Source organism: Podarcis tiliguerta, assembly GCF_965153285.1.
Source record: "Podarcis tiliguerta genome assembly, chromosome: 7".
In the NCBI taxonomy this organism is placed as follows: domain Eukaryota; kingdom Metazoa; phylum Chordata; class Lepidosauria; order Squamata; family Lacertidae; genus Podarcis; species Podarcis tiliguerta.
In genome coordinates, this window is record NC_139540.1 from 28,931,036 (window position 1) to 28,953,916 (window position 22,881).

Here is a 22,881-nt window from a genome sequence, read left to right on the forward strand (position 1 = left end):
AGACGCCGCTCACCCAGAAATATTACTTCGGGGTTAAGAAATTTGCTTCAGGATGAGAACAGAAATCATGCGGCGGCAGCAAGAGGCCCCATTAGCTAAAGTGGTGCTTCAGGTTAAGAACAGACCTCCAGAACGAATTAAGTTCTTAACCTGAGGTACTGTCGGACTTGCGTTCAACCAAGCGACTCTTCCAGTCGAGTCCTCCGACGTGATTAATAACCTGAGCCTTTGATGAGGCTCCAAGCACGTTCCCCCATTACGCAGAGTATCCAGCATGCAGGGAAGGAGCCGAGATAGTATGAGCTACATTGCAAAGAGTGTTTTATTTCTAACTATGCAGACAGAAAAGAAATATACATCTCTCTGTGAAAGCAGAGAGCAGCTGAACAACAAAGGAACAGGAAACCAGTAACATCACATCCGTCTCCTGTCTTTTGTGAGACTTCCAATAGCCTGGAATCTCCGGAATTCCAAATAGAGTCTTGGGCCTCCAAGCACTGCACAGTGGCACAAACAGAAACTAACAGGTACCTCTGTACACTATTTTGGAATGGTTTTGCCTTTTGTCTGCTGTAGTGGGAAGCTGGTGGAAGCAAAGATAAGGAGACAAGCCGTATGAGCTGGACTCTACTGGAACATGTTCAGGTCTTCCACAAACCACAGCTGCCTGGGGTGTGTTGGTTGGCCATTTATCTGTGACTGAGAGGGTGACGTAAAGATGAGAATCGTCTCTACCATACATTTGGTGGGACACTTGTTTCCTAACTTATAAAAAGCAGTTTATTACTTTTGAATAAAAGTGAACCAAAAACAATGCAGCATAGTAGTTTGGGGAACTAAAAAGACCCGAATTCAAATCCCCACTAAGCCATTCTTCTCAATGGGGGGCACTGGACCAGTCAGCCTAACTAGGCTCTCAGGCATGTTTTAAGGATGAAGGAAGGGCAAGTGTGCATGGTGGCTGGAAGAGAGAGGTAATAATAAAAACAGAGCCATGCCCATCTGTCTTGACAAAGTATCTTAATATACTGGCACTAGTCTGACACAAGCTATTCTCATAACCTGTGGCCTATAGAAATTAACAAATAAGGGCTGGAAATGTAGCCTTCATTCCCCTGAACTAAATCCAGCACTATATGTCTTCTTGCATTTCTGCAGCAGATAAAAAAAAGGCTATCCCTCTGGACTGATCCATTTCTGTGTATAAAATGAAGCAATATTTACATATCCTCAAAAAGAGGTTATGCCGATTTCCTCATGTAAGGGAGCCTAGCATGAGCAGATCTTCAAGCAAAAGTGGTCAAGCAAGTTTAACATTTGTTATTGAATTCAGAGTGCCACCTACAGGCCAGCAAAAATACCTCCCATCCTGTTTTTTTATTAAAAAAAGACCTTTCACATGCATCTCTCAAACATATTAACTTGGTCCAAAGGCCGTTACCATGATGCAGGTGGTTGTTTCTAGAAGTTATAACAATTGCTTCAATCTAGCATTATTATTGGGATGCGGGTGGTGTTGTGGTGTAAACCACTGAGCCTTGGGCTTGCTGATCGGAAGGTCGGTGGTTCGAATCCCCACGACGGGGTGAGCTCACGTTGTTCGGTCCCAGCTCCTGCCAACCTAGCAGTTCAAAAGCACGTCAAAGTGCAAGTAGATAAATAGGTACTGCTCTGGCGGGAAGGTAAACGGCGTATCTGTGCACTGCTCTGGTTTTGGTGTTCCGTTGCGCGAGAAGCAGCTTAGTCATGCTGGCCACATGACGCGGAAAAACTGTCTGTGGACAAATGTTGGCTCCCTTGGCCAGTAAAGCGAGATGAGCGCCACGAGCGCCACAACCCCAGAGTCGTTCCCAACTGGACTTAACTGTCGAGGGTCCTTTGCCTTTAGCAGCATTATTATTTTGCAGAGATTCCAGTATTTCGTTAAAATGAGCAGGGCAGCTTTCCTTCTGAAAGCTTCAGTTGCACTTTGGAGCACAACGCAGAAAGGCTCTGTCTTTAAGATGGATTTCTAGAGTGTGATTTCCACCAATCTTACAAGATCTGTCCAGCAGTTATGTAGACCGCATGTATCTAATGCATCTATACTTAGAAGAAAGTCCCACTGAGTTTACACCCAAGTAGGACTGTATACTTTGACTCTACCTAAAGAAAAGCAACACCTGATCCACTACGATGCAATTCCTGGTTAATAAGACTTCAGCCTCAGCTTGCTTGCTTTGCACCTATCAGGAGAAACAACATTACCAAGCAACTTTTAGCTAGTTTTGGGGTTGTTTTTTAAAAAAAATAAAAATAAAGAAGAAATTGGAGACAGAGAGAGAACATGCCAAAATGTTCCATGACACTCTATATAAACTGCAGAAAAATAATTTGCACCAATAGCATTTTAACTTGCAATAATTTTAAAAATCATTTTATCGAAGGTTTTCAACAGCTCATGCTTTCTATATCCAAAATCTATATAAATATACTTGTCATAGTGGATACTGGTCAGGATTCAAACAGTTGTACACACAAAAGCTTTTTTAGGCTCTCCTGAATGCAGCCCCCCCTCTCTCTACACACACACACACAAATACAAAGAGCCAAAGGATCATTTACAGCAGAGGAAGCAGGTTTTTGAACTATACAATCTGCTTGTCTTTGAACCTGGACATCCACCACCTAGAGCCAGATACTAAAAATACATATTTACAATAATTTACAATGGCTCTGAGCTGCTGCTGAGCACAGGGATTTGTTTTGAGTACTGTACCAGAATAGACCTCGGCTCACAATTCTTATCCAAGCTGCTTTCACTTAAGCAGTCAAATTTGCTACTATTGAACAACTTAAAACCAGAAATCTTTGCCAAATCTGTTGCAAATCACCCAGAGATCCACCTACCTCCTGATCCATGAAAGAATTATTACTTGATGTTGGGTATGAGTGTCACATTTTCCAGGGTATTGCATGATTAAGCATCAGTCAGCAGGGTGAAGAAAATATGTATAACTCATCCCCAGTAATGATGAACCAAAGCATAAGAGTATTAAGCCAGATCAATATTGCATCCTTTAAAAATAATTTGTGTTACCATTGGCCAAGCTGGTTGGGACTGAGAGGCACCTTCCCATCAGATGTCAAAGAAATAAACAATTATCTGACTTTTAGAAGACATCTGAAGGCAGCCCTGTTTAGAGAAGCTTTTAATATTTGATGAATTGTATTTTAATATTTTGCTGGAAGCTGCCCAGAGTGACTGGGGAAACCCAGCCAGATGGGTGGGGTATAAATATTATTATTATTATTATTATTATTATTTGAAGGGGCCAAAGGTTTCCCACCCCTGCTTTACAGCAAGATAGGAAAAACAATTGCCAAGTCAAAACAAATATTTTCAGACAATATATTTATTTGCACCTTCATTATCCAATCATCTGAAACCCAGTTCTGTTTCTCCCAGGTCAAAAAAAAATGACCCTGTTTGAAATTTGATACTTCAAGTTATATAAATTATTCCATTATAAAGTGTTTCATTCAGGCAAAAAGGAAAAAAGAAAGAAACTGAATGAGTGCAAGGAGGACATTTCAAAAGCCACAACCTTAAAAACCTATTAAGATTCCCCGTTTGATAATAGGCATGGCAATATGAAAGGTTCAGTGTTAAAGAAAGCTAAGTGGGAAGAGGGGAACAGAAGATTCTCGGCCATTCTCTGCCCACTATTCTCCACGTTAAGTCTGATTTAGTGGACTGCAACCTCCATGTTAAAACGGTTTGATAAAATCAGTTTTAAGTCGGCTGGTCACAAAACCAAACACCCATTATAAACTGATTTCTCAGCCCGTCTGCCCCCCCCCCCCATCAAACATGCTCCACTCAACTACCTTTGTTGGCTAAAATTAACTCCATTTTAGCAATCAAACACACAAAAACTCGGTGGAATTTAGCCACTTATAGCAAGCCAAACTGTATCCAGCATTTTAGACTGCAGAGCTCTTCATGTGTTATGTGCCTATACAAGACCCAAGTTGTCTTTCTATATACAGTGGTACCTCGGGTTAAATACTTAATTTGTTCTGGAGGTGTGTTCTTAACCTGAAACTGTTCTTAACTTGAAGCACCACTTTAGCTAATGGGGCATCCCTGCTGCCGCCACGCCGCTGGAGCACGATTTCTGTTCTCATCCTGAAGCAAAGTGCTTAACCCAAGGTACTATTTCTGGGTTAGCGGAGTCTGTAACCTGAAGCGTATGTAACTCGAGGTACCACTGTATACGCTTGACAAAGATAGTGTGCTAGTCTTTAAGGTGCCACATCAGTCTTTGACTCTTCCATATAGGACCCCGAGTGAACAAGTAGCTACATGGAAGGAAACTCCCATAGAAAGCAAAGAAATCCAACAGCACAAAACTCTGGCAGGACTTAGACAAATATTTTCACAACACCCTGTAGGGGTAGATGAATCTGCCAATTTTGGTGTCTCTCAGTTGTTGGTTTGTCAGATTTTAAAATAGGTTCATCATAGTTCCAAATCGGTTTGTGAGATTCTTCTGTTATACATATTTGTGAAGGCAATTTCTCCTAATGTAACACATTTTAATGCAAACTCTCTTAACAGACACATTTATTACACCTTTTGGTTGGAAAACTGCATTGCAAAATTCAGGAAAGTGCAAATATTGAAGGATAAGTGCATTTTGGCTTATGTGTTGTTTGGAGAGGTGTGCATTAAAATGCAAACGAAATCAAATTTCTCCTTCATCTCTACCTAGTGGGACCAAATGGACCACATATTCCAACAACTCCAAACTTGTTTGAAACTCTACAGAGGATGTTGCTCTATATTAGAAACATGCCTGTTCATACCATCCTCTGCAGCAAACAGGGTTTGCAACCTGTACAAGCAAAAGTCAGTACATACGAAAGAGGAAAAGCAACAGCCTGGGAGAGCTGCATTTATCGGCTCTCAACTTTGAAAGTTTCTATGGAACAGAACCAATTAATTCAGGTAATAAGCATGCATGCCTGTACCTATACACAGAGCTTTCAGAGTCAAAGGATAATACTGTGTAGTAGTAATAGACTACCCCAGTCAATTTTCACCAGTAATATAAAAAAATAATCAGATTTCTTCTGTATGAAAAAAAATATTCATATGAGGCTGCATCTAAAGAAGAAGGCACACTTCAAGTACAGGTCTTAAGTAATCCTGGTTCTTTTAAAAATACACACACACACACACATATACATACATGTGTACATATACATATAGACATAAAATCCCACCAGGGACCAAAGCCGGACTGTATCAAACACAGCCATGCTCTGTGTAAAACAAAACACTGTTCCATAAACTTCTTCCATGGCGTTTCCCGTAACCCTGTAGATTGCTGTTAAGAAGCCCATGCCGCAAGCTGCTGCATATCATCTTCATCCTCCACCCTCTTCCTTGAAGATGCTGTAACAAAGAGATGTGCAATAACCGTTAGAATAGAAAAACAAGGTACAAACATGATGATTCAAGGGGAAGTCTTGGCCATGGCCATCATGCACCCAATACAAATTCTAATTATATCACTTGAAGTACAAGAGTCATCATCATGGAGGATGTCAATAGAAGGTACACACTAGAACTGTTCACAGAGTGCCAGGTTTTGGGTCTTGAACCTCAGTGCTAAAAAAACCCTGTTCTTCACTTAGTGTATTCTGTCTCAATTCTTCCCACTCATCCAGTCAGAAATCTTGACAGTTTCAGGATATATATACTGAAATTTATTTCACCTGAATCATTCTATATCATATATCATTAACAGACAGCTTAACATAAGGAGGGGAAAGTTTACCAGGATGGGAAGGCAGTGGCGTAGCTGGTACACTTGGTAGTCGAACATTTGCCATTTTATTATTGAGTTCTTCTTGCTCCAGTTCTTCCAGTTCTGCCAACAGCTCATCCTGAAAGTTTTTTTTTAAAAAATGGAAGGTTATGTTTTGAGAAACAGGGTCCACTATCTCAAGAGACTAATAATGGCAGCCATGTAAACAGCCACTCGCCTAGTTGCCAGTAGCAAGTAAGTATCTGCTCCAGGCAATCAGACAGGGAAGCTTTATTAAACTGGAAACTGGGTTGTCATGTCATGATTGGCATAGGTCAGAGGTGGGGAAACTCTGCACCAGGGGCCAAATCTGGTCTGACAATTATTTGGCTCACAGGGCCACCGTCTCCATATGTCGTCCACCTGCTGCACACCTGATGTCATATGTGATAGCAGGTGGAGATGCAACTGGACTGGCTGCTCATACAACTGATCCAAGCAGGAAGCATGATTTATGGTCCCACATGTCAGCTGATATACAGTGGTACCTTGGTTCTCACACGTAATCCATTCTGGAAGTCCGTTCAACTTCCAAAACTTTCAAAAATCAAGGCGCAGCTTCCGATTGGTGCAAGCGCCCCAGAAGCAATAGCCGACAACCGCATCAGACATTTGGCTTTCAAAAAACGTTTGAAAACCTGAACACTTGCTTCCAGGTTTTCGGTGTTTGGGAGCCGAAATGTTAGAGTACCAAGGTGTTCAAGAAACAAGGTTCCACTGTATGTGGGAAATGGACTAGTATTATAGTATTATTTTTGATTGTAGACTTATCTTCAGGACTCTACAATCAATTACAAATCAATGCATCACACCCATACGGACATACAGAGCCTTTTTGTAGTAGAGGCTTTGCTTTAGTTGAGATTCCTGCATTGTAGGCGATTGGACTAGATGATTCTCAGGGTCCCTTTCCAACACTACAGTTCTATGATTCAAAGACCATTAAACTTCGCTGGGTGTGTGCATTAACATGTCTCGCATATAGTTCTGAAAATTTTCTTCAGGGAAGTACTGAGTCCAATTTCCCACCATTTAAACTGTTATCTCCTCAGTCAACTGAGAACTGAAGTGCACTTAAAGACAGGTGTTAAGTGCTTGGCAACCAGCCTGACAAGATTTTATCGAGCATAAAATTAAGCAGTGATATTTAGTCTGCATCTACTTTATGTCCTTAATTTCATTACCAACCTCATCAAAGTCATCACCAACTTTTCTGGTAAGAGCTTCTGTGATTTCCTGAGCGATATCTTGCTGTTCAGTGATATCTTGCATCATGTCGTCAATTTTGTCCAAGTCCCTGAAGAGACAAACATTGATTTAATGAACCTGTATACTACGCATGAACATTTTAGAAAGTTACCAGGGTGGGACAGAAAACAGACAAAAGTCACAGAAGTATCATGAAGCACCAAAGAACAGCAGAATAAAGAGCAGTAATAAAAACAAGCAGAAAATCTACAGAATTATAGAACTATGGAGTTGAAAGGAACTCTGAGGATCATCTAGACCAACCCCCTGCAATGCAGCAATAGATGTTAAAAAGCCCAGGGAAATAACAGGTTCAGCTGGTGCCTAAGAGACTTTGGGTTGGAGTCAGACTTGGCACATCCGAGTTCTATTCACTATGGAGGAAGGGGCAAGATGATTTTTGCCTTTACTCTTTTCCCCTGCAGAGCCTGTTTCCCTCACCACCTACACACACAAAAATCTCTTCTGAGCTGCTGGAGGACCATCCTGTTCAGCATCAAAGACAGCACAGGATCTCAGTCCCTTTAACTAGCAAAAGGGACACTGTGGACGCAGCCTTCCAGCTTAAGTGTAAGGCAAGCCTCCCTGGTGAGAAAATGCCATAAGGGCTGCCACAACATTGGACCCTCACCCCTAGTCACCATGACCAATTTCAGAACACAGGCAGGTTGAAGCAAGGGAAGAGGTTCCCTCTAGAATCCACATCCCAAGCCATGTAGGGCTAAGCACCAGCACTCTGAAGTGTGCTCTGAAACAGATGGTAGCTACCGGAGCTTTTTAAGCACAACTGAGGTGTGTTTGAAATGACCAGTTAGTATCCTAGCCGCTGCAGCTGGGCAGTTTCCAAAGGTAGCCCCACATACATTACACTGTAGTAGTCTAATACCCCCAGAACATGAACTTGCTCGCTTGTTTTGTTTTAGAATCATCCCTCCCCACACACAAATAAATTGGCCATAACCTAAAATGGAAAGGAAGGACACCCTTGTAGCACACCAGTTCAGCACATGCTTTGCACACCAGAATCTCAGCGCAGCACAGACTACAGGGAGCAGCTAATCATGTTAATCTGGACTGCCACAGGGCCTGCAAAAACACCACAGGAGCAAGAAATACTGCACTCAACCCCAATGTCTACCCATAAAATCTTGCCACACCTGAGGCTCTAATGAAAGCAACAGCACAAACCAAAATAAACCCAATGGTAACCTTAACATTGAAGGGCATTGCCAATGGACAGTTGACAGTGTGTTTTCCACTTACATGTTTTCATGCACCTTTTTCATCGCTTGGGCTGCATAGCCCATGTTCTTGAACACTTCCGTGTTAGTGTAGGAATTTTCGAGGGCTTCGCGTTGGAATTCAATGGTGGAAAGGGTCCCATCGATTTGGGTCAACTGTTTCTCGTATCTCTTTTTCCTCTTCAGTGCCTGCAGTGCAGCTGTTGGTGTAACAAGGAGAGGTTAGCGGGAGAGCTTTTCGTGATGCAGCTGCAGGGAACCTGTGGTCCTCCAGTGGCAGCTGGACTGCAACTCCCAGCACAGCCCTGACCACTAGCTGGGACTGATGGAGCTGGAGTCCAGCAATGTGTGGGAGGCCACAGGTTCCCCACCCCTGTCCTAATGCCGTGCAAATGGTGCTGCTTCACAGCAAATAAGGCAGAGTAGCAGATAAAAATAAAGAAAGGAAGGGGGCTTAGGAATCCATCAGGCCACACACACAAAAACCCCAGGGTCCCTCCATAGCTTTCAAGAGGCAACACAATCTCTATGAGGGAAATGAGGCAACAACATTCTAAGGGATAAAATATTGTCAAGATAATAGCAAGATGTTGATATTTCTGAGATAAGATACAAAAAGCACACATGGGATACTTTCTCCTCTACTGCAGAGGCACATTCCAGAGCATGGGTAGGCAAACTAAGGCCCAGGGGCCGGGGCCAGCCCAATCGCCTTCTCAGTCTAGCCCGCAGACAGTCTGGGAATCAGCGTGTTTTTACATGAGTAGAATGTGTCCTTTTATTTAAAATGCATCTCTGGGTTATTTGTGGGGCATAGGAATGCATTCATTTTTTTTCTTCAAAATATAGTCTGCCCCCCCCCCCCAAGATCTGAGGGACAGTGGACCGGCCCCCTGCTGAAAAAGTTTGCTGACCCCTGTTCCAGAGAAACAAACAACTAACTCCACATTACCAGTAGGGCTTTCTGGCATTTACATCTCGAAATCTCTCTCAATAGAAATTTGTTACAAAGCGAAGGAGGAGGAGGGTAGAAATAAATGGTGTTCAGTTGGGAAAAGTGGATGAATGCAAGACTTGTGAATTTTGGCTATTTGTTTTCCTTTCTGCTTTGTGAATGTTTCCGCCCCAAAGCTTTACTTAGATCAGGTATTAGGGTCTCTACAAAAGGGCACAATTTAAGGATTCCAGAGATCATGCAGTTCCTTCCACTGTATTTCTTGGAAAAGGTCCCCTGCCCTAAATGGCCCATCCTTTTATGAAGGATGCAACACCCACATCAAAACACAAGCAGAGTGGTAGGAATTGGTTCATCAGCTTTGGCAAAGCTAGGTATCAGTAGCCCTATTAAGTCATTGTATGAACAGTAGGACGGCGTGCCCGGAATCTGCTTTAACCAGAATCTGCCACAAATGTTACAAATTCTGTATTTCTAGCATTGCTTTCAGAATGGAACTTGTCAGGACAAATCCATTGAAGTATGATCAAAATAATTCCAGGGAATAAAACTAATTAGAAATTCTTTAAAATTGGTCCCAGCCCTGCTGCCCCCAATTTGTTATTTGCAAAATTACACATTTGGAAAATCAGCAGGGAGACTGAAAGAGACTACAGCCTAAAAAAAACCAAAAAAACCTGGTGGGGGAGGGGGAGCAAATATTTTAGACTGCTTTTTTTCTTTAAAAATGTTTAGGGGTACTCTCATTTTGACTCAAGAAAATCACCATTTTATAGTTCAAATTGGGGAAAATAAACACAGTAAATGGACAAAAGTACAAAGATTCACAAAATGTTTAGGGGTCTGAGTATCCCCAGAAAAAAAGCACTGATTTTAGAACACCCTGAGTCTCCACTGATCTGTTCTCTGAAACAAAGTGAAACTCTGAGCAGTATTGTACTTTGAACTTAGTGCCACTCAGGAAACTGGGAGTGTCTCACAGAATAATACAGCTCTGCTGCTGTATTTGTGAAGGAGGTTGGTGAGGAAAAAGATCAGCCTTAATTCATTTCCTTAATGGGATCTAATGACAATTAAATGCTTAGAGATTTCACTGGAATGTGAAGTCAGTGGTGGGGGAGAAAAATAACTGCTGCATTCAACCCAAACGAAGTTGTTGAGCAGCAGGTGTGCATAAACAGAACTGGGATTTCTTTGGTTCATTGTGGCCAAAATAAGAGGATTCCATGCTTCAAGAACGACCCAGTTCAACCAGTCCAACAACTGCAGCATGGAATGAGTTCATGCCAGGAAACTCCATAAGAATCTGAACAGCTAGTGCCTTTATAATACGGATTTTTAGGAAGACAGAATCCATTCCCTTTAGCTTTATCATATGTACAGTCATTTTTACAAATGGGTAAAGGTAAAGGTAAATGGACCCCTGACCATTAGGCCCAGTCATGGCCATCTCTGGGGTTGCGGCGCTCATCTTGCTTTATTGGCCAAGGGAGCCGGCGTACAGCTTCCGGGTCATGTGGCCAGCATGACTAATCCGCATCTGGCAAACCAAAGCAGCGCACAGAAACGCCGTTTACCTTCCCACTGGTAAAGGTACCCCTGCCCGTACGGGCCAGTCTTGACAGACTCTAGGGTTGTGCGCCCATCTCACTCAAGAGGCCGGGGGCCAGCGCTGTCCGGAGACACTTCCGGGTCACATGGCCTGCGTGACATCGCTGCTCTGGTGAGCCAGAGCCGCACACGGAAACGCCGTTTACCTTCCCACTAGTAAGCGGTCCCTATTTATCTACTTGCACCTGGGGGTGCTTTCGAACTGCTAGGTTGGCAGGCGCTGGGACAGAACAACGGGAGCGCACCCCGCCGCGGGGATTCGAACCGCCGACCTTTCGATCGGCAAGCCCTAGGCGCTGAGGCTTTAGCCCACAGCGCCACCCGCGTCCCTACCTTCCCACTGGAGTGGTACCTATTTATCTCCTTGCACTTTGACGTGCTTTCAAATTGCTAGGTTGGCAGGAGCAGGGACCGAGCAACGGGAGCTCACCCCGTCACGGGGATTTGAACTGCCGACCTTCTGATCAGCAAGTCCTAGACTCTGTGGTTTAACCCACAGCGCCACCCGCGTCCCCCTACAAATGGGTAGATTTATCCAAATAAAAACATATAGTCATAGATATATGTCTTTGGAGCATACGAATCTCCTTAAGCCAGTGGGGAACCTGTGGCCCTCCAGGTTACAACTCTCTTCATTCTTGACCAACAGCCATGCTGGCTGAGCCTGATAGCAGCTGGAGTCCAATAAGGACTGGACAGCTATAGGTTCCTCATTCCTGCCTCCACAGGCATTTTAAAAACTCATAAAATTCAAAATTCGAAATTCTTTATCAACGACTTGGATGATGGACTCAAGGGCATCCTGATCAAATTTGCAGATGACACCAAACTGGGAGGGGTGGCTAACACCCCAGAAGACAGGATCACACTTCAAAACGACCTTGACAGATTAGAGAACTGGGCCAAAACAAACAAGATGAATTTTAACAGGGAGAAATGTAAAGTATTGCACTTGGGCAAAAAAAATGAGAGGCACAAATACAAGATGGGTGACACCTGGCTTGAGAGCAGTACATGTGAAAAGGATCTAGGAGTCTTGGTTGACCACAAACTTAACATGAGCCAACAGTGTGACGCGGCAGCTAAAAAAGCCAATGCAATTCTGGGCTGCATCAATAGGAGTATAGCATCTAGATCAAGGGAAGTTATAGTGCCACTGTATTCTGCTCTGGTCAGACCTCACCTGGAGTACTGTGTCCAGTTCTGGGCACCACAGTTCAAGAAGGACACTGACAAACTAGAACGTGTACAGAGGAGGGCAACCAAAATGGTCAAAGGCCTGGAAACAATGCCTTATGAGGATCGGCTAAGGGAGCTGGGCATGTTTAGCCTGGAGAAGAGGAGGTTAAGGGGTGATATGATAGCCATGTTCAAATATATAAAAGGATGTCACATAGAGGAGGGAGAAAGGTTGTTTTCTGCTGCTCCAGAGAAGCGGACACGGAGCAATGGATACAAACTACAAGAAAGAAGATTCCACCTAAACATTAGGAAGAACTTCCTGACAGTAAGAGCTGTTCTATGATTCTATGAAATCCAAAACATCCTAAAACAGAGGTCGCTCCCTTCAGCTTGACTCTGAATTGTATACAGATAAATATATGAAACCATTATGCTGTTATACCAAAAAAATTCTTCTCAGCCTTCTAAAGACTGTATGGCGCCATCCAGTCAGAGATCTAGACAGTTTCAGAATATATATGCAATATATAATGTAATTCCCCAAAATAATAATAAAAAATACATTATATTGTTTTTATAACTGGTTGTCAGAATGCCGCAGGTGAATTAAAGGAAAATAAAAAGTAGACATAGGACTGCCAATTGCAGAGGTGTGAAAGACCAACCGACAATCTGGAAAGTCAGAGTCCGAGCCTCTGTCTGTCTGCTTCACAACAGTGGATAAGAAAGGCTCAAGAATCTGGCTTTGCTTATCAGTACAACCATTTGTTTATTAATTGGTAAATGCACATTTGTTGTTTACTGTACAGTCAATATAACCTAACCTGATGGTTTCACAATATTGGAGAGTAACTTACTTCACAGACAAGATATTCTGAAAGACCGGAAAAAGAAGGTTCCCACTCCAAAGATTTCAGAAACAGAAGAAAGCCAGAGTAGAAACAGAGAGTAATCTGAGGAAATAAACATAACATCACAGGTCGCAAGACTATATAGATTTATCTTTAGTTATTTATTTTTTACTTTAAGAGTGCTGCGATTTTAAAGAGTGACAATTTCAAAATAGCAGTAGTAAGAGAAATATCAAGGATGGAGTTTGATATTGGATACTTCTCTAATTACAGAAGTATTCATTTGGTACAACAGTTGTATTCAAAAAATAAAAGGAAAACTTCCTTTAGAGAACGAAAATACAGTGGTACCTTGGGTACCATATGCTTCAAGTTACAGACTCCACTAACCCAGAAATAGTGCCTCGGGTTAAGAACTTTACTTCAGGATGAGAACAGAAACCGTACTCCAGCGGCACAGCAGCAGCAGGAGGCCCCATTAGCTCAAGTGGTGCTTCAGGTTAAGAACGGACCTCCGGAATGAATTAAGTACTTAACCTGAGGTACCACTGTACAGCAAGCGTACAGTCTAGTAAGGCAGAGGCTACAGTTGCAGACACAAAACTGTACCCTTCAAACTAAAATGTAGAAACAAATGGAAATGCAATGAATTCTCCACCAATCATTGAACCACAATTATTTCCACAAAACTCAATGATCATGGCGTAACAACAGGCAGGATTCCAGGAGTTCTGTTCCCCAGCAGCTATTTCTCATTTTTTTACTAGCTACAGCGTGCGTGCGTGCGCGCACGCACGCACACACACACCAGAGGTTCCCCAATCTACTGGAGCAGGAATGAGGGGGTTTATTTGTGTGGGGAGGGTAAGGAACAAAAGCAACTACGGAAAGAAAAAGTTATTTCACATAAATAGAGCTCTACTCATGATTTGTTGGGATTTACTTTAATACATTTACAGTGGTACCTCTGGTTACGAACTTAATTTGTTCTGGAGGTCTATTCTTAACCTGAAACCATTTTTAACCTGAGATACCAGGTAGGTATCTAAGGGGGCTCCCACCGCACGATTTCTGTTCTCATCCTGAGGCAAAGTTCTTAACCAGAGGTACTACCTCCAGGTTAGCGGAGTCTGTAACCCAAAGTGTTTGTAACCTGAGGTGTTTAAATTTCTATTAACACCCTTCTCATCTCACGATCACAGGTCCATTTACAACATAAAAACCACAGTAAAAAGATAGGAAAAAAGAGATTGTATAAATTTAAACTAAGTTTAATTTTTGTGAATCCAAAGAAGAGTAATAGTACATTGCTGTTTTCATTTTTGTCAAATTAAGAGTGTGTACATTATGTACGTTATTTATTAATTTCAATAAAGTTATGTTAAAATAAAAAACAACATAAAAGCACAAAAATACATGACATAGTAACAAACAAAAACAATACCCCCTCCCACAAAATATCAACAGGCTTAGACCACATTCCTTTTCTTTCTTTCTTTCTTTCTTTCTTTTTTTAAAGTAACAGGTAAAAATAGTCTGTCAATTCAGTTTACACTTACATGTTGGCAAGGGCTACTTATGAGCAGAGGAAAAACTGATAACTGATAGAGCATGTGCTTTGCATCTGGTTCAGTCTCCAGCATCTCCAAGCAAGCCAGGGAAAGACCCTTTGCCTGAAATCTTAGAGAGCAGCTGCCAGTCAGTGCAGACAATACTGAGCTGGATGGACCAAGTGTCTGACCCAATGTAAGGCAGCTTCCTATGTCTACTTCTGATGCAGCCCATCTCATATGAGACAAAATGAAGTAATGCCAGCATGTTCGGTATAAACTTAGGGGAGAAAGTTAACCCTGGCATTTGTAACCAATGAAATGAGGTGTCAACCCTCTATAAAGATAATGTTTTAAAGCAAATCTCACAGAGCTTCCTTTAGCACAGTTCCAATAAACTCAATATTTACACTTAAAAGAAGTAGATCATACCATTTGACAAATATTTATCCTTAGGGCTCTTAACTCATGTGTCAGGACTAGGAGGTGCCGAATTGTACACCTCATGTGGACTGCTGCTGGATCAGTTCTGGAGTTGATTAATGGCTTAAAGACATTCATACTAAAGGAGAACTGATTATGGCTCTGAGTTGTGGCTTAAGGACAACTCTAAGGAACTAAGCCCTGTTTTCTCTTGGCATGAGATTGGAAATTCAGACAAAGTTTCCTAGCTGAAGTTATTACACAGGGTAATCTATTGTGTTACAAGAATAGCAGGAGCAGATCTGAGCCACTCCTGTTCTGAAGAAGGTGCTTTTTTCTTATAAAACTCTCTGGAAGTTACAAAACAATTCTCTCAGTGGCTGAATCTGTCCATTATTGTTTCTCATTTGTCCAATCTTTTTAGTACATTTTAGTACAATTTTCCCCCAATAAGCACATTTTTGTATGCATGTCTGCCTTTTTTACACATTTCTGTAAAGTATTTTTGCTAATGTAATGGTATTTTCACTAATACAGACATACCTCAGAAATAAAAAAGAATCTGTTCCGGAAGTCCATTCAATTTCCAAAATGTTTGACTTCCAAAACGCCGCTCCTGATTGGCTGTGGGAAGCTCCTGCAGCCAATCAGAAGCCGCGGAAGCCCAGTTGGACATTTAGCTTCCAAAAGAATGTTCAAAAACTGGAACACTCACTTCTGGTTTTCGATCATTCGGGAGCCAAAACGTTTGACTCCCAATGCGTTCAGGAGCTGAGGTACGACTGTATATGCTTTTCAGATAAACTTTCCCCTAATACGCACATTTACATATGCATTACTTGTCTGGAGAAACTGGAGGAAAGTGTGAATTTTGAAGGATGGTTGCATTTGGTTTTGCACATTGTTTCAGAAAGCGTGGATTCGACAGGTTCACTCTTAAATGACAACCAAATTGAATTTCTGGTCCAGAGCAAGACATGCACTGGGCAGGAAGGTAGAGACTGCAGCAGGATTATGGTGCTGGAGGAATGGAGTCAAACTCTTCTCTTCGTATCATTTTCCCAGCTATAATCTCACCCTTCCAAAGAAACAACAAAAAATCAGGTACCCATTCAATACGACAGTATTTTGCCTGACAAAACAAATGAAGCAGCATTTTAATCAGGAAACCAATCAAGAAGAAAGGCTTAATTCCCTTTTCCCCAGGACCATGATGGTCTCACTCTTAAGTCCCCCTCCCCACCAGTGGGCTGCTGATTTGACTTTTACAGACTACAGCAAATCCTGATGATGGATCTCCTGCTTCAAATCAAATGTGGTTCTTATGCACCAATGCATCAAATCTTGGGGAGAACCAATTGTGCATTTTATAATAAGAAATTCGTAAGCTATTGCCTCTTTTCATATTTTGTAGTTTGAAAATGAAGCTTACGAAGCAACTTCCTAGAAGACTGGAACAAAGTGGTATTTGAGATATTTATGGGTGCACGTCAGCCTCGCGATGGTGTTCTTAATAACATGTCGCTAGGCTTGTTCTACAGTAACATGAAACATTTGCATCATTGCCTGACTCTTACATTGCCCAACCTCAAGTAACAACAGTCAAGACGGCTAAGTCAAACACATGGAATGCGGATCACCATCATGAGACACTCAAAACACCACCAGCAGTACATACATTTTAATTATCTATTACCAGCCCCCCCGGCTTGTTCTTTTAATCCCATACTTCAACTTTACCAACAACTTGCTATGCATCTTCCAGACAAAAGTGTTGCTACATTTTCTGAGCAAATATCAACTAATAATATTTGGTGCAAGGAAAAATATTTTGTTGGAAAATATGCCCATTGCTTTATGCAAATGCGATTATTTTCTAATAACCTAAAGGACTTCAAATATCTAAAGGGCTGCCCCATGGAAGATGGAGCAAGCTTGTTTTCTCCTGCTCTGGAGGCTAGGACCCAAACCAATGGATTCAAGTAACAAGAAAGGAGATTCAAACTTAAACAACAGAAAGACCTTTCTGATAGTAAGAGCTGTTCGGCAGTGGAACGGACTCCCATGAGAGGTGGTGGACTCTCCTTCCTTGCCTTGAAGGTTGTTAAGCAGAGATTGGATGGCCATCTGTCATGGATGCTTTAGTTGAGGTTGGACTAGTTGACCCTCGGCATCCCATGCAACTCTACAATTCCATGATTCTATGATCTGGTTGTCATGGACATCTACCGCATATAGGTTGATATAATTAGTGACAACAATCCTAAGCCTGTGCCACTCTATGAAAATTTATTTTTCTGGATTACTTTAATTATTTAGTAAATAGCCTCAAAAGGGTATCCAAGTTTGGGCTTTGTAGCCTCAAGAGGCTATTCAAGTGGCTTACAAAAGATTTACACAATGCAATTATATTCAAAGGGTGAGGACCACTTGTGCTGAATTGCTTGTGCAATTGATTTCTGCTTGTACAAAAATCCCCTTGAGCACTTGAGGAGCCTCTGCAGCAGGCTGAGGACAAGCAGGGACTGCAGAGGGAAGGAGGAATGGGAATGGGGAGAGTGGGGTTATTGGTTTGTGGCAGTTTTGTTGTTGTTGTTCTTATGTATTTTGTGTTTCTACCTTATATTTTAATGTTGTTAACCGCCCTGAGGTCTATGGATGAAGAGCAGTAAACAAACAAACAAACACATGGAAACCACAATGTCCCCATGATTGCCACAATCCCTGAATCCAACAACAATCAAGACACAGAGCTGGAGGCTGCAGAGGCATCAGCTAAGGACCCAGATCACATTCAGTGCTCTGAGCTAACTGCTGGAGATCCAGGGAACTCTGTAATTGAGGGGGGCAGATAGAACTAGCAGGACCAAACCCTGGACCCTCATGGGTGCATTCCCAGAGGATCCAGATGCCTCCCATTACACCAGTCCAGCGACTAGACCCGTGAAGAGCTTGTCTGAGGTCCAGGGCCAGAGTCTTGTTCTTGGCCTGACAGCGTAAGTCTGGCAGGCCCCTGGCTGGGGCGCCAAACAGCTTAGTCCTCCAAGGCATGGGGCAAGTGTACCCAGCTGCTCCACCACTCTGCATAAGCTTCCCAGAGACACAAGGAGAACATCAGTAGGGAGGCTAGGGAATGGAGGAGGAATGGCTGCCTCCAGGCCCAGGCCCTTTAAGCCTCTGAAGTTCTCCATGAGACGGTGGAGCCTAGAGGAAGTAGTCTGTTTTCTCAGAGTTATTTATGGTTCTGCAACTTTTGAGGATAGGGAGGGAGAGGGTGGGTGGGTGGAAGCTAGCCTATTGTACTTTTGCCTCTGGCCCTGCCCTCTGTTGACATTTGGCTCCCATAAAGGTTTCTCAGAAGGAAATGTGGTCCTTGGTTTCCCACCCCAGCCCTATAGCTAACATTTCAACTCAAAGGGTTTTTTTATCTGCAATGTATTTTTAAGCAGTTTCTCATCACAAAATTATTATCCCCATGTTCCTCTTTCTATTACACATGGAAGTATATTGTGCTTGTGGAAGCATCACACAAAGCCTAATGTGTCAAGGTTTGATAGATTATGTGGAAAGCTGTAGAAAAACCAGTGTTTATATATTATTGAGTTCTGGGAGATGACTATGTCTGCATAACTTTAAAGGCTGTTCCAACAACAAAACTGCAGGTGCCAACTTTGCCTTTGTTCCCTGGCTCCCTTTCTGTAAGTACAACAAAAGTTTTCTTATCTACAGCTCACACATCAGGGTAGATTTCCTTGACCCACTTCCTAGCTAAAAACCTTTGTGAAATCTCTGCGTTTTTATATTCTTGTTTCACAAAAGAACAGTACATTCGAACGTTGCTTTGATATCAGTCTAAATTAAAGCGCTCTTGGTCAAGATAAGGCAGCGTATTGGGCGATTGTTATTGTTACTTTTCGTTTACATAATCAAGAATAAGTTTTAGGTTTTCAGTGTTGCTTATATGCTGTCTGAGTCCATTCAACTGCCCTGGCCTTTCCGTAGCAATTATACCGTGATCTACCAAGCATGCCCACAACATGGTCTTCAAACAATTCTATTGTCACCAGACTATTGCACCACCACAAGCTGCTCTCATTTCATTGATGTTGCAGTACTATACCCATTTACCCATTGTACTCATAGTTTTGAGTAGAAGTGTATAGGATTGCATTGTAAGACTGTGGTCAAAAGAGATATTTGAGAATCAAGGCTTTCTGATAGAATTCACCAGCCACAAACATCTACAGGCTAACAGTTTCACCCAGGTAACCACAACCAATGGAAGCACATAGCTTTTGTGGTTACCTTGGAAGATCAGCCTATCTGTGCATTCGCTGACGTGGGTGGCAGCTTTGCAACTGCCCTTCATCCTCATCCTCTCCCTCCCTCCTGCCACTGTTGACCTCTAACTCCATGTTGGGCAAAAGATTCCTGCATTGAAAGAGGCTGGACTAGACAATCCTTGTGGTCCCTTCCAACTCTACAATTCTATGATTCTATGACAACAAACCTAGACAGCAACTTAAAAAGCAAGAGACCTTGCCAACAAAGGTCCGTATAGTTAAAGCTATGGTTTTCCCAGTAGTGATGTATGGAAGTGAGAGTTGGACCACAAAGAAGGCTGATCGCCAAAGAATTGATGCTTTTGAATTATGCTGCTGGAGGAGACTCTTGAGAGTCCCATGGACTGCAAGATCAAACCTATCCATTGTTAAGGAAATCAGCCCTGAGTGCTCACTGGAAGGACAGATCCTGAAGCTGAGACTCAAATACTTTGGCCACCTCATGAGAAGAGAAGACTCCCTGGAAAAGACCCTGATGTTGGGAAAGATGGAGGGCACAAGGAGAAGGGGACGACACAGGACGAGATGGCTGGATAGTGTTCTCGAAGCTACCAGCATGAGTTTGACCAAACTGCGGGAGGCAGTGCTCTGGTCCATGGGGTCACGAAGAGTTGGACACGACTAAACGACTAATCAGCAACAATGACAGCAAATGTTCGGATTGCCTCATGCCAGTTTCTGATGTAGCAATGCTTATTCAGAAGTAAAACCCCACAGAGTTCAATGAGGTTAACTCCAAAGAAACTACAGTATTTAGTGCTTTGTCCAAGTTCCCTTTATACTGAAGGTTGAAAGGGGAGCACTCTCACAAACCAGAAAGCCATTCTTCCAAAGTACTGTTATATAAATCTCAAACACACCTACATGACTTCATCCAGCTATTTATATTGGCTAGCTAGGGTGGGTCTACGGATGCAGGCAAAAGAAACACTGAAATTACTGTGTACAGTTCTAATTCTAACTTAGATTCTGGCCAAACAATGAAGACCAACAACAAATCTAAGAATATACTTCACTTCAGCGCAGACCACACAATCATTTCCGTTTATTTTTGTAACACTTTATGCAGCAACTAAAAAAAACCCTAGTTGCGCAATACCGTAGAATTACGGTAGATACAATTAAAAAAGTCACTAATATGCAATATCTAGAACTACTCATAGTGATGGAATATTTTAGAAACTTAAAACAATTATATATGATAGTCGCAAATGAGCTCTAGAGCCACTGCAATCTTAGCCTTCAGCCCATTTGTATAGGGTGATATGCAATTCAAAGGATGTTTACTCAGAATGAAGTCCTGCTACATATCATGAAATTTACTCTCTGGAAAGTGTGTTCAGGATTACAGCCCAAATACAGGACTAACAACCCAAAATCTAGAAGTGGTGTGGTCCCTTATAATACATATTGCAAGGTATCATTTTTTTGATACGAGTGTATCTTTAAAACAATCTGCTTCTGCAGACCTTTGAAAACTAATTTTAATGATTGTTCTTGTTGTATATTTACTTATTAAACTAACAAAGATCAAAGTAACAAACTTTCTAGTGGGTATAAAGTTCACATTGTGATGCAGTGTGATTGGGAAATAAGAGGCTGTATACAAAGATAGTATCATATAGACACAGTTAAGGGGGGTCATTATTGTGGAAATGAGTTCTCTATCTAGGAAATGGGTGTGAGAGCAGCATAGGTAGAATTTCTAGGGAGCAAGCACCCTAGCTTGCCAACAGGAAAGGACATCACTTTCGTATAGGAAATAATATATGTGTACATCCTGCACTCAGTTGTCACGTGGTATGATTACAAAGAAGAATGGGAAGGAGCTTGTACTGGATACAATCACAGGGAGCAACAGCCAATTATGCCTTCTGAGTCAAAACCCAATGCACTATTTAGTTACTAAGATGCATACCCCACCTTTCAAGGCAAAACAACAACTCTCCAAGACCGCTTACAAAAACAAAATAAAACAAAGATTTAAATGGCAACATTCCAAAAACCAAGTAATACGCAGCAGCAGCAGCAGCATAGATCAACATAAACAGAAAAATGTAAAAGGCAGATACAAGTGTAAAATTATTTAGCACATTCTAATTTAGAGAGCTGTTTTGGATGACAACTCCCATCGGATCCAGGCAGCATGGAAATGGTCAGGAATGACAGGACGTGTAGTCCAGAACTTCAAGAGGGAACCAGGTTGAGGAAGGTTCCTTTAAAGAAATGCAATACATTCCAGTAACCAAGCTGAAACTGCCTCTGGTGAAATACACTTTATGACACAGCTGCCTTCTTCGGTCTCTCCAGTCCACACACAACAGAATCGACAATTACATTCCTAAAGGGTGGGAAGCGAGAGAGCCGTAACCGCCAAACCGACAATGTTTGGGGCGAAAGCGTTTGCACTCTGCACGTGTTCAGAGGCACCGCTTCCTAAAAGCGCCTCCCCCACAAAGCTTGACCAACTTGACCCTGAAATCGTGCCTTTTAAGGCCTGAGCCGGTCCAAAGCTCACCTCGCTTGTCTCGGGTGCCGTGTTTCTTGGCCAGCGCCAGCTCTTTTTGGATCCTCGCCTCCAGATACTCCTGCTTCTTGGTCAGCATCTCCTCGGTCTCCCGCAGCCGGGCTAAAGCTTCCTGCGGGCTCGGGCCCCCTTTGCCTTTCCCCTTGGCGCCTCCTCCGCCCTTGAAAAACTTGTGGATCTTGCTCATCTTTGCCCCGCCGAGGACCAGCCGCCTTTGCCAGGGATACGATCGCGCCTCCTCGACGCCCCTAACTCCCTAGAGCTCTTCCCTAGAAAACAAGCCCAGAGACGCGCCAGAGAAGCGCCAGGAGGGGAAGGAAGTGGCTGCTGTTGCGGCGGCTCCCGAGGCCGACGGCCGAGCCACGTGACCCACACGTACCTGCGACAGGTGTTGCCACCTGGGGAACGTGCGGCGCCAGCGGAGAGGCTCTTCTCAAACGGGAACCCCAGCAGGAAGAACCAGCCAAGCCGTGGGACAGCCGCTGCACTCTGCACATGCTCGCCAGCGCCCTCCTTCTCATTCCTTCCCTACATTCCTGGGTTGAGCACTGATTCGTTTGGGGCTTTATCAGGTGTCAAAGAAATAAACTATCTGACGTTTAGAAGCCATCTGAAGGCAGCCCTGTTTCGGGAAGGTTTTTAATGACTGATGTTTTAATGTATTTTTAATCTTTTGTTGGAAGCCGCCCAGAGTGGCTGGGGAAACCCAACCAGATGGGCGGGGTATAAATAACTTCTTCTTCTTCTTCTTCTTCTTCTTCTTCTTCTTGGTACCTCTGGTTGCGAACGGGATCCGTTATGGAGGCCCATTTGCAACATGAAAAGAGCGCAACCTGAAGCGCCGTATGCACAGGTGCGCGGCATGATTTGGTGTTTGTGCGCATGCGCGACGCGCGATTTAGCACTTTTGCGCATGCGTGAGCGGTGAAACCCAGAAGTAACCCTTTCCGGTACTTTCAGGTTGCGGCGGGACGTAACCTGAAAGAACGTAACATGAAGCGGATGTAACATGAGGTATGACTGTATTATTATATCAGAGCAGGGTTGAAAATTTGGGAAACCTTAAGACCCTCGTGGTACCTAAATGCAAAT

At 42.8% G+C, this 22,881-nt stretch overlaps 1 protein-coding gene across 2 annotated transcripts; it reads right to left on the reverse strand.

The window, feature by feature from the left end:
- Positions 1 to 2,387: 2,387 nt before the first annotated feature.
- CHMP4C (charged multivesicular body protein 4C) lies at positions 2,388 to 22,352 on the reverse strand. 2 transcript variants are annotated; one of them, XR_014513908.1, is made up of 6 exons: positions 21,781 to 22,352; positions 8,370 to 8,547; positions 7,047 to 7,155; positions 5,829 to 5,937; positions 4,252 to 5,443; positions 2,388 to 4,022 (listed from the first exon to the last, which is right to left on the reverse strand). XR_014513908.1 is itself a non-coding variant. In XM_083451431.1 (5 exons), exons 1-5 carry the CDS (start codon positions 21,974 to 21,976, stop codon positions 5,379 to 5,381), a joined length of 657 nt encoding a protein of 218 aa, XP_083307557.1. In that variant the 5' UTR covers positions 21,977 to 22,352; the 3' UTR covers positions 2,388 to 5,378. The 2 variants fall into 2 exon arrangements, 1 of the variants encoding a protein (XP_083307557.1); XM_083451431.1 differs by having other exon boundaries at positions 2,388 to 5,443.
- Positions 22,353 to 22,881: the final 529 nt, after the last annotated feature.

Excerpts from the sequence above, each read along its gene's own strand:
- CHMP4C (XM_083451431.1), bottom strand. The coding sequence starts at position 21,976 with ATGAGCAAGATCCACAAGTTTTTCAAGGGCGGAGGAGGCGCCAAGGGG. Across the intron at positions 7,156-8,369 it reads AAAAAGGTGCATGAAAACAT|GGACTTGGACAAAATTGACG; the intron begins GTAAGTGGAAAA and ends TTGTCTCTTCAG. Across the intron at positions 5,938-7,046 it reads TTGGTGATGACTTTGATGAG|GATGAGCTGTTGGCAGAACT; the intron begins GTTGGTAATGAA and ends AAAAACTTTCAG.